General features: G+C 39.6%; 2 protein-coding genes across 2 annotated transcripts; one reads left to right on the top strand and one right to left on the bottom strand.

Moving 5' to 3' along the window:
* The first annotated feature begins 676 nt into the window (after window positions 1-676).
* LOC108721062 (serine-rich adhesin for platelets) lies at window positions 677-5,293 on the top strand. The gene is made up of 4 exons (XM_018445386.1): window positions 677-2,183; window positions 3,881-4,635; window positions 4,710-4,928; window positions 5,015-5,293. Exons 1-4 carry the CDS (start codon window positions 681-683, stop codon window positions 5,112-5,114), a joined length of 2,577 nt encoding a protein of 858 aa, XP_018300888.1. The 5' UTR covers window positions 677-680; the 3' UTR covers window positions 5,115-5,293.
* Window positions 5,294-7,991: 2,698 nt separating this feature from the next.
* Window positions 7,992-10,036, bottom strand: LOC108721075 (actin, clone 403). The gene is made up of 4 exons (XM_018445401.1): window positions 9,646-10,036; window positions 9,178-9,556; window positions 8,825-9,051; window positions 7,992-8,438 (listed from the first exon to the last, which is right to left on the bottom strand). Exons 1-4 carry the CDS (start codon window positions 9,769-9,771, stop codon window positions 8,049-8,051), a joined length of 1,122 nt encoding a protein of 373 aa, XP_018300903.1. The 5' UTR covers window positions 9,772-10,036; the 3' UTR covers window positions 7,992-8,048.
* Window positions 10,037-11,616: the final 1,580 nt, after the last annotated feature.

Below are 11,616 nucleotides of genomic sequence, written 5' to 3'. Positions count from 1 at the left end.
ATTTATGTAATAAAATATCATGAATTTAATAATGTATTAGTCAAATATTTATGTTAATAATAGCAAATTTATATCAATTGTCGATAATGTCAGCGTTCTTCGATTACCTCCGGGCCCTTGGGGCCCTTTTTATACCGGCGAAAATTTGCCCAGGGTTGACGGTTTTTAATAATATCTCGTCGGTGGTAAAGGTAAATAACGATCTCCAATACCAACCGGACATGATTGACAACGAGCGTAGTGAGGGCGAAAACGCTACGAAGCGCGCGTATCGTTCCGTTTCGTCCCGTCCGAGTAGGCGAGTACTCGGAGTAAACACGAAGCGGAGGCGCCGCGCTCGCACACCTCATGCTTGTGCTTGCTGGTTGCTGGCACTCGCGGTAGTCCGTCTAACGTCATAAGAATTCCTCCTCGAGCGACAGGGCGAGAGGTGGAGAGAGTTAACAGTCAAGACTCCGTGTCTGTTGGCATCGCGTCGCGTTGCGTCGCGTCCGCTCGAAAGGTGGCCGAACGACGGCGACGGTATTCGCGTTTGTTGTTGCCGCAGGACGCTCAGACGTCAGAGACGCTTTAATGTGCATGGGGCGAGTGCGGGGCATGCTCGTAGCGGGTGCAGATGGTCGCGGTAGTCGCCGCGGCGTCGGCGGCAAAACTGCGGCAACTGCGCTCGCGTCAACAAAATGTCAAACCAGTCAAACGTCAGCTCGCTCAGCCTCAGCTCGCTGTCGGAGCGACTCGTGAACGGTGAGAGGAACAGCGTCAACGCTGCTGGTGCCGCCACCGGCGCTGTCAGTGGCAACGCCGGCTGCGGGGCGAAAGGAGGAAAGGGCAGTTGCGTGAGTGGTGGAAGTGTCTTTGATTCTTACAGTGGTGCCGTCAGTGGCGTCGGTGCCGGTAGTACTGGTAGTGGTAATAATAGTAAGAATAATAATAATACTGATATCATTGGTAACGGCGGCGTACTCGTTGTTACCGGCGGCGTCATCGGTGGCGCCGCGGACGGTCCCCGCGACGTGACGTTGTCCGACGCCTTCCGCGACACGACGCCAGTGAATTTCTGCCGCGAGACAACAGTACCGCGTACCTGCGGCGGCGACCGTCGTTGTTGCACCTACGCTGTCGACGCGTTATTATCCTCAGTGACAGGAGCTACGACGTGCTTGGCCAACGGTGGCGGGGACGACGTCGCTGACGACGACGACGACGACGTCGCCGCAACGTCGATCAACTGCCACGAGATTACATTGAACAGCGCTGGAACCAGGACAACGACGACGACAACGACGACGCCGTTGCTGCTGGACGCCGGTAGCGTCGACGCGAGAACGATCGGCAGAAGTAGGAACAGAAACAGCAACAATCCTACAAACTCCACTGCCGTCGTCATTGTTGACGTCGCGCCGTCGTTTCACAACGACGACGACGACGAGGATAACGACGACGACGACGAACACGACGACGAATCCGACGACGACGAGGACGAGGACGACGACGAGGATAACGACGACGACGACGACGAAGACGAAGAAGAAGAAGAAGACGACGAAGAAGACGAGGACCGTCGCCGCTATCACGATCGCGGCAAGATGGTCGCGGCGATGAACGAGCACCTGTCGAACGCTACGACGACGACAACGTCGTCCCCACCGGCGGTAGCGAACGCCATCCGCAATACCATCGCAATGTCATCGTCGTCGTCTTCATCGTCGTCATCATCGTTGTCGTCGTCGTCCTCGGTATCGTCGGCTATGATGACAGCGACTACAACAAACGCCGGTGGCAATCCTTCCGCCACGATGATGACGATGAGCAGTGTCGGGAGCGGTGCCAATAGTAACAATAACAACGCCGGCGGCGGTGGATGCACTAGCGCGCGCAATCAGGAGTTCCAAGAGATGGACGGCGACGGCAAGAGCACCAGCGGCAACACCACTGCCGCCGGTATCCACAGTTTTCCATGTGACTTCGATCATATGTATGCCAGCATGACCGACGGTGCTGCGCCGGCTGCCGCTCTCGGCGTCAGTCCGCTGCGCGGCAATGAGCCTCGTCACAATGATCTCACCGAGGTCAAACACCTCAAGGAGCTGCTATTGCTCCACCTCGACCTCATCCAGCAGCAGTCCGAGCAGATCGTCACCAAGGACAAACTCCTCGCCGCGCTACGTCAGGAAAACGAGACGGTACGCGAAAAGTCTCTCCTTTCGCAAGCTGTCGGAGAAAATAAGAATTCTCTCTTTGTTGTCGATTTAGATCGAGAAATTGAAAATTCTCCGGTCTGTACGTAGAAAGGGATTTTCTTGATTTGATCTTTCAAATGGAGCTGTACTCTGTATGCGATTCTTTTACGTAAACATGTGCCTTTTATCGGTAATTTAATTTAATTGTGTGACGACGTTACATTAGGTAAACAGAAAAATGTTTAAATCTACCTCTGATTCTCCCAAGTCTTTTTACGATCGCAGAATCGAACCGATTGCTAATGAATGCTTTTGAATGCACCTATCTTATATGATACCGTTCGATGTTTATATTATCGTAAATATCGTAGATCGCGAGGAATCTTTCGATCTCCGTGAGAATGCTGCGATTGCTTTAACCTCAAGTCGAAAGATGCGGAATGAGGTGAAGTGAGTGGCGATGAGTCATCGATCGAGTTTTCAATTCAAATCCCAATTCGTCCTCCAATCCCGTTCACCGACCGTCTGATTTTTGCGTAAGCGTCCGCGACAATTGCGTCACGTGTACTCGAAAAGGACTCCAAAACGCCGAGACAGCGATTCCGAGGTGAAGCCGAAGGAATTCCGACGAAAAACGCATTCGCGAGAATCGCGTGAAATTTGGAGCAAAGTGATATTCCGTTTTATAGCAAAGTGAAATTCCGATTCGCGAAATAGCTACTTGCTCAAAGTATACGACACATATGTTTCGCAGCTGCCTCCGAAATAGAAATATGCGTTGAAATTTGTATTTGCTCCAAGTCGCAATCTCACGCCAGAGAGAAAAATCGTAGATGTCAACAGCAGCTTCGAGCGGTTTGGTCCTCTTTCGCTCGCTCTCTCCTCGCTGTCATTGTCGAGAAGTAAGAAAAAGGTTCGAGCGTCTCACCCTAACCTGAGTATACGTCGTGCGTCTTCCCGTTCGCCACAGTTCGCCAGTTCCGCTCTTTTTCTGATTACCGAACGCCGCGCCGGCGACGAGTTTGGCACCATTTTGTAAAAACGCGCTGCGCGCACATGCGGCCGCGAGTGTCAATTCCCGCCTTTCCCCTCTCGCATAGCCTGCCTAACCTAAATGTACCACGCGGGGAACAGGTTGACCGTGAAGGTCAACTTGCGCGATGTCAACACGTGGTGGCGCTACTTCCGCATTGAGACCGCGCGCGAGAACGGAAGAGGGAGGAAGAGAGAGAATGCATGTGAGAATGTAAGCGTAGAACGAGCGTGAGAGACGAGCGAGATTTTCTCCGTGGGAGTGACGATGTTCTCGGTGTTTTTCGCGATTTGAAAATGACAGTTGAATCGAAGGGGTAATCGCGATCGCGTCGTGAAACAAAGTAAGTAAAATCTTCATCGTGTAATCGGTGCAGAACGATCCCGTTTCTCGAGCTGTGTCCAATAGCGATACGTGTCTCGTCGTTCCGTCAACGGCGCGAATGACAGGGCGCCAGTCTATCAAATTAACCTCCCTTGCCGCGAACGCGAGGGTAACGACATCCAGATTGATTCCCGAAGTGAATTAAGATGATTTGCGAGGAGAGAAAGCCAGTGTACAGAAGGGTGTGCACGAGAAGTGTAAATAAATCTCTGTATACATATACGATTGACGCGTTTAGGTATTGTGCCAATGATGAAATGATGTTTTGACTTGTCTGTTGCAGCTGAAACTGCGTTTGGAACGTATGGAAAGGCGTGTAAACCTTCAGAAACTGAGATCTGAATGTAGCGAGAATTCTACCGGTTCGGATCATTTAGGCGCCTGCTCGCCCACCAGTGTCAATTCAGTGAATATACCTTCGACCAGCGAACTGCATAGAAACGTTCAGTGCGAGAGTAGCAACAGTAGCAACATCTTGCACGAGACCTTTAAAATACGTCTAAACACTAGTGGCGGTATCACCACTGTTAAACAAGAACCACACGATAATCAAATTAAATTGGAAGTCAAACAAGAGCCTAATAACGAGGCGAGGTTTGAATGGGAAGAGAAAAAGAAGAGACGATCTGATCCAACTCCCTTGTCTATAGGTAGTAAAAAGAAAAGGGGTCTCTCTTGTTCATCTACTATCAGTAACGACGGAGTGCAAGAAAAGATATTAGGTCAGACGTTGCACGAAACCAGTAGAAAGAGCGACAGGAAGTCAAAATCTCTTGTGAAAAAGGAATCCTTTCTCACGACAGAGGAACATTATTATACAGCTGTAGGAGATCCAACTTATACGTTAAACATGAAACAGTTTAGCCCAGTAGAAACGAGTAATTCGTTAGAAGTTCCAAATTGGAGAATAAAGGTGTACACGAGTTGTTATACAATGGAGGGAACCGAGAATTTGGACGATGAAATTTTTAATAAGAGACATTTGAAATTAGAGAACGATGAAAGGAGGCGAAAGCGATGGGATGTACAAAGGATAAGGTTCGTAAAATTTGTTCACAATCTTCTCTTTAAAAACAATATAGTATGACTTACATATTCTATCGTATTATTAGGGAACAAAGGCATATAGAAAAGTTGAAGCAACGACAAGAACGTCAAAATCATCAAGCTACGTGTTATAATACAAATCATACTGGTCCTTGTCCATCATCCATGGAAGAGGAAACCATAACTTCCCTGTGGCCTGATATAGAACAAATTCAAAGTCTTCAAGTAGATCTTCATTTGCCAGTAACTGCATTTGGCGCACCTATTCCTAGTTTTACTCCGTGGTAAAAAAAAAGTCTACTTTTTAAATGTACACAAATTTTACATATTATTGCATCAAGTACTAATTAGCATAATTTTTATCTTTCAGCGAATTCTCTTTACCCTGGTCGAATATAACACGAATAAAGTGTCGACGTCCTAAACGTTCAACAAGTAGAAGAAAATCTACAGGTAGAAGAAAAATTTAAGAGATATAAATTTTTATAAAATTGGACAGAACTGATTTTATCGGTACCGTCAGTTTTAAACTCTTAAAAATACTACTGCTCCCTCTCACGCCATAATTGAAACAGCGTTTTTCGTTGCAAAATAGGGGCACCAAAGATATTTTTACTGACTTTTTAAACACATGCGATATAATATAGTTTATCTATTTTTTCTACATTTTTTTATTTAAGTAAATTCATCGTCAATATTTGTTTGATACATCTATTCTATATTTTGTACTCGGTGTTGGTCATTTTATTTATATAACCATGAATAGATATCACATAACGTAACGAAATATCCATCCGGCATATTGAACATTTTTCAACTCCAGACTAGATTTCAGTTTCATTTTCAGTGACGATATTGATATTTGCAAAACTTTTTTACTATTCCAATTATATGGAATACTTTATATTATTTTTGTAATTAAACGTTCTTTGTTATTAATTATTAAAAAATCATTAACTACCATGTATGTTAATACTATACACCTGATAAAAATACATTGTAAGATACAATGTTACACAAAGCGGAAGAAAATACAATGAATTTTTAAATTTTGTGTAGCTTCTTTTGATATTTTATAAATTCTGCATTTCTTAATAAAACATTGTAATGATACATATTCTTGAAAAATTAAGCATTGCTGCCGAATTGCGTTTGAATAACTCCAAAATTGACAGTACAAATGTATAGAATGTTTCAGAAAATACGCGCTTCCTCCTAAACAAATTTTTTTACAAAATTAACATTTCCTTCATGAAAATTTGATGGCCTAATGAAATAATTTTCATGGACTTTTCATGAAGGAAATATTAACGTCAAAAAAATTTGTAACTAAAAGAAACTGGATCGTCTTTTGATACAATCTGTATGCTGTACAACTATTGGATTACTAATAAGATTGATATAAAGCAACATAAGCGACATCGATATTGTTATATCATCTGTTATTTTTGCTCCCAAGCATGTTGAACGCTGAACGTTAAAATCCGAGAAGTAGGCGGAGAAGAACTTCAGACATCGTAAACGATTGTAAAGTCATTGATATCGCGAGTAATAGTCCAATTTTAATGATCTGAGGTACAAGGTTCTTTGAGTAACACGATTTTAGTACAATTAGTTCGATTAAATTTAACTATACTGACATGGTGCGCGCATTATATATTTAGTAAATAAAATTATATGTAAATTTTTCATTCGTGGTATCTTCAAATACTGATACATTTGTTGACACAGTTATTTTATGGTTCTGTCGTAATACATGTATACACAGAGTGTCCTGGACTGATGTAAAGACTGGAACAACGCGCGCTTAAAGGGAGATTCCTAAGATTATTTTAAGACGAAAATTCTAATACCAAAATGTCGAGATTATAATAGTTTTTGAACTATAAGCATTTAAAGTTAGCGAATTATACCTAAAATTTGCACGTTCGAATAACGACGCAAAATGCTAAAAATGAAAGCTAATTATTGGCTCTTGTAAGTATTTCTAATTATTGATATTTATTTTATGTTAAAAAAAAATATTTTCCCTCTCAACATTTTGATATTAGGATTTTCATCTCAAAATGATCTCAGGAATCTCTCCTTAATCGTTGTTCCAGTCTTTATGGAACACCCTGTATGTACATATATGTATATTACATTCGATCCGAGATGATTTGTGATAATTTCGATTTTATTTGTGAAGAAACTGTAGTCTTACGAATGAACGGATGGACGTAAATAATAATTTGAGCAGATGCCAACACATTATTTTCGCATGTTCAGTCTGCTGAATATCAGATAATTTTTTATACATGGTATCTGATCCATAATAATTTGTCTTGAATGAATAAAAATGAAAATTGTATATATTTTTCCTTAGAGATAGGTTTTTTACGTTCTATTTTTAAGGTGTGTATATATAGGGTGTCCCATTTAAAAGGATCCACTTAAATATCTCAGAAACACTGCGTTAAATCGAAAAATATTTTAAATAAAGCATAAAGTTTTTTTACTTTGAGGATTTATAATATTGATTTAACCTTGGGTGGCGTTATCGAGGTCAGGGCAAGGTCAATCTTATGTTCCTCTTGAACTAAAAAAATTTGTCTGAAACATTTTTCGATTTAACGTGTTTCTGAGATATTTGAGTGGATCCTTTCAAATGGGACACCCTATTCTGTAAAATAATATATTAACCGTCCATGAAAACTAATAGAATTTCATGAACAAAACAGCATTTGATGCTACGATACTACGAATGTAATTATCAATATCTTGTAAATGACAACTTTTTTAGCTGTGGAATTACTAATTGAGTTCTTAGTACATCTATAAATATATACGACACATAAATATATACGCTTTGTGAGAAAAAGAATATATAAATTATTATTTTCTAATGTATATGCATCAACAGAGAGAATTTTGTTACGTCGGCAGATGTACTGTGTGTCAAAAGTTGTATGAAAGTTTCTAAAAAGGACGTAGGGAGAACTAGGTTCTCCAATGTCACATTCGCCTTAAACGTCCTATTATGTAATATAACATCGAGTACATTTTAGAAATAAAAAAGGACATTGAATTAATGGCTCTGTTCGATGTGCACAAATTCCCTAATTCAAATTTTAATTCATCTTTAAAGCTTGCGCATGCGGATGCAGTGAAACGAGAATCGACGATGACGAGATGTAGACTTCACTTACTGTGAGTTTATGCTCTAGATATCTTTATCAACAGGTAAGAAAATTATCGATAAATAAAAATTATTTTTCAAGAAGAGTGAAGAGTGGATGATATGTAAAAAGAAAATTATTTAGGAAATAATAAATTATTCAGAGGAAAAAAAATAAATATTTCAGTTATCCTGCATATTAAGGTCCACTAAGGATCGGTTGAAAAGCGTTCTGGATGATGGCATCTCAAAAGCACTTTCTGTGCACGATAAATGGTCCTAGCTCGTCGTACTCCTGCCTAGAAATCCACATCTGCTGAAACGTACTGAGACTAGCGAGGATCGAGCCGCCGATCCACACCGAATATTTCCTTTCAGGCGGCGCAATTACTTTGATCTTCATGGTGGGTGGCGCGAGCTTCGCTATCTCTATCTGCATCCGATCGGCGATGCCCGGATACATGGTAGTGCCGCCCGAAAGCACCAAATTGGCGTACAAATCCTTGCGGATGTCGACGTCACACTTCATGATCGAATTATACGTCGTCTCGTGTATGCCGCAAGATTCCATGCCCAGAACACTTGGCCGAAACATTGCTTCCGGGCAACGGAAGCGCTCGCTACCGATTGTTATGACCTGGAATCAAACCGTTATCCGTTATTTCTTCGTCCACTGACCGCGCGGCTAGCCATGACGAGTTAACACTCACTCGACGCAAATGCGCGCGATTAATGCTAATGAGCGTACACTCCCATTATCGTAGTGTTCATTACATTCAGACTACAACTATCTGTATTTCTTTGTATCTATAATTCAGACGTCACTTTTAAATCATCGTAAATTAAAACTAGCTTTATAATAAAGTTAGTAGTCTAATTAAAAAATTTTTGGCTCTCAAAAAATGTTAGATTTTTTTAAAGCATAATTTCTTAATAAAAGATCTAATCACTATTGAAAAATCTTCGTTTGTGTTGATTACATGAAAACGTTGCATTCGTAAAACGAGTTAAATAACGCATTACCTGGCCATCCGGTAATTCGTAGCTCTTTTCTAGGTCGTTTGCAGTCTCTATATCACAATGAAAGTCTAAGGCAACGTAACACAGCTTCTCCTTGATGTCACGCACGATTTCACGCTCAGCGGTAGTTGTAAAGGTGTAGCCTCTTTCGGTCAGAATTTTCATCAGGTAATCTGTTAAGTCGCGGCCGGCTAGATCCAAGCGTAAAATTGCATGAGGTAAAGCGTATCCTGAAGAAAAAGAAAAAAATTATTGCAACATTAAACGTCACACAACAATTGACATTGATTCTCTTTAAATCGCACGGCATTAATGACTATACCATGAGAAATCGAAGCGAGTAAAGAGGGATATACCTTCGTAAATCGGTACTGTATGAGACACTCCATCACCGCTGTCTAGCACTATTCCAGTCGTACGTCCTGACGCATATAAAGATAGAACAGCTTGAATGGCAACGTACATAGCTGGAGTGTTGAAGGTCTCAAACATGATCTGCGTCATTTTCTCGCGGTTGGCCTTGGGGTTTAGAGGAGCCTCCGTCAACAAAACGGGATGCTCCTCTGGTGCGACTCTTAATTCATTATAGAATGTATGATGCCAGATCTTCTCCATGTCATCCCAATTAGTGACAACACCGTGCTCTATAGGATATTTAACAGTGAGAACTCCCCGTTTACTCTGCGCCTCGTCACCTACGTAACTGTCCTTTTGTCCCATGCCGACCATAATTCCCTAAAAATACTCATGATTAGAATATGTATTTAATTATATAGATTTAATTCAGATAATTCATCTATCAGATAAACTATATTTTTTTGTACCTGATATCGAGGTCTTCCAACAATAGAAGGAAATACAGCTCGAGGAGCGTCATCCCCGGCAAATCCGGCTTTACACATTCCAGATCCATTGTCAATTACCAACGCGGCTACGTCGTCGTCACACATTTTAGAACAATATTAAGCAAGTGACTTTACAGCAATGTATCAAAGCAGGATGCGAACTGTTTTTATAACAAATAAATAGAACAACTGAGAGACTAGATGGTACAACGTTCTCGCGTAACATTAGCTTCTAAAGCATTGCGTTTCTTCCTAGAAGAGTTGCTTTATATGAGCTCCCCTTCTTCCGCCCACAGATCCACGCACACATCTATCTCTTTTTATGTGATGACCAGAAATGAATAACATTTTAAATAGGCTTAACACTACCATTTCCTTTAATAGATATAATTAATAGATATAGAAAGAACATTTTCGCTTATTGTTAAAAAAAAAGATTTACAAGTGGACTGATTTTGGTAAAATTTGTTTATAAATTCGTAAATTACATAATGAATGTAATTAATAACGAAAAATATAATTTGTAAATATAATATATAGCTTTTAACATAGTTATATAACGTAGCTTTAACATTTAAAATAACGTGCGCATAAATGATACGAATAAAAATATATTTAACGATATATTTCACTTAAAAGTATAGTATAACAGAATATATACGAAGATTACAATTATGGCTTGTCATCACTACATATTATGTAAAATTGAACTCAATAGATAACATTCCTTTCGTGCATTTTTTACTTTTTACAAAGAAATATGTATATATTTTAAATAAAAGACTTAATTTCTCTTTAATACATGCCAATTATAACTGGCAGCTACTGTTTATAGTGTTATCCTCAATAAATGCGTGAAGTTCTCGCGATAATTAGAGCATATATTTTTCTGCGTTCCTGCATTGATCTCTCTGCAAATCTACACTAAACTGCAATCTTTTTAGACATAACGCGCGAGGAATGTAATGAATTTCATTTGCAAAAATTTTCCAAGAGAATAAATTTTATTAAAAAATAAAATACTTTCTATCATTAAAATCTATTTAAAGATAGATTTCTGAATGACAAGTAAAATGAATCGAGCTAACAAGATTCTATGATTCAATCATAGAACATAATTATTATTCGTTCAATGAGTTCTCTCCATATATGTTATAGATTGACAAAATTAAACAAAAAATGAAGGAAGTAAGGGGAGCTCATAAAATTAATAGGCTAAAAAATCTTAATTGTCCTAAATTGTCTCCCATAAATGTGTGCACTTTTTAAAAATAGATAATCGAAGTGCTCGCGATTTCATGAAATACATTTAAGAAATAATGTTACATATTTTTTTAGAAGAATATGGTATAATTATATTGGCCCTTCAATAGTTTTGTTATCAATTTTTACTATGTTATAGAATTATTCAATCAATCAATTTATACTATCAATTCATAACATTGGATATACATATGTATATATATATCAATTTTTATATTCACATATAACGCAAATTTGACTGCTGTTATTCTCATTCATCACTTCTAGATAACAAGCTTTATTACTTTAAGAATACTTTACAAACCAATGTGCATTACAGAGAATCACTGTTCCATAGACTGATCACCCACTAGAGCGATCTTTATATATAATTGCTGTATTATGCTCCTTAATTAACTGCTCGACTAATGATATTAATTAGGCTGTGAAATTAAGTATCCAGTTCAGTCTGAAGTTTTTGCATAAACCACTTTTGATATTTTCATATTATATAATGCTATATAAATGTAATATAGTGAAAAGGCCACATATAAACAATTCGCGCAATCAATATATGAAATATGTGATTACGATTAGATAAGCGATACCTTTTGTAGCTATATGCATGTACACACAACACACAAACATACACATGCGCGCGCGCATCAATTAACGTGCAAAATGCATGTCAGAATATATATATATACA

This window comes from Mycetomoellerius zeteki, unplaced genomic scaffold, assembly GCF_001594055.1.
Source record: "Mycetomoellerius zeteki isolate Tzet28-1 unplaced genomic scaffold, Tzet1.0 scaffold159, whole genome shotgun sequence".
NCBI lineage: Eukaryota > Metazoa > Arthropoda > Insecta > Hymenoptera > Formicidae > Mycetomoellerius > Mycetomoellerius zeteki.
This window is presented reverse-complemented; position numbering and strand designations above follow the sequence as displayed.

Bases quoted from the DNA above. Each gene is read 5' to 3' on its own strand.
- LOC108721062 (XM_018445386.1), top strand. From the start codon at position 681: ATGTCAAACCAGTCAAACGTCAGCTCGCTCAGCCTCAGCTCGCTGTCG. The intron at 2,184-3,880 runs GTACGCGAAAAG...TGTCTGTTGCAG, and splicing joins TACGTCAGGAAAACGAGACG to CTGAAACTGCGTTTGGAACG. The intron at 4,636-4,709 runs GTTCGTAAAATT...TCGTATTATTAG, and splicing joins TGGGATGTACAAAGGATAAG to GGAACAAAGGCATATAGAAA.
- LOC108721075 (XM_018445401.1), bottom strand. From the start codon at position 9,771: ATGTGTGACGACGACGTAGCCGCGTTGGTAATTGACAATGGATCTGGA. The intron at 9,557-9,645 runs GTACAAAAAAAT...GAGTATTTTTAG, and splicing joins TTGGAAGACCTCGATATCAG to GGAATTATGGTCGGCATGGG. The intron at 9,052-9,177 runs GTATATCCCTCT...CTTTTTCTTCAG, and splicing joins TACAGTACCGATTTACGAAG to GATACGCTTTACCTCATGCA.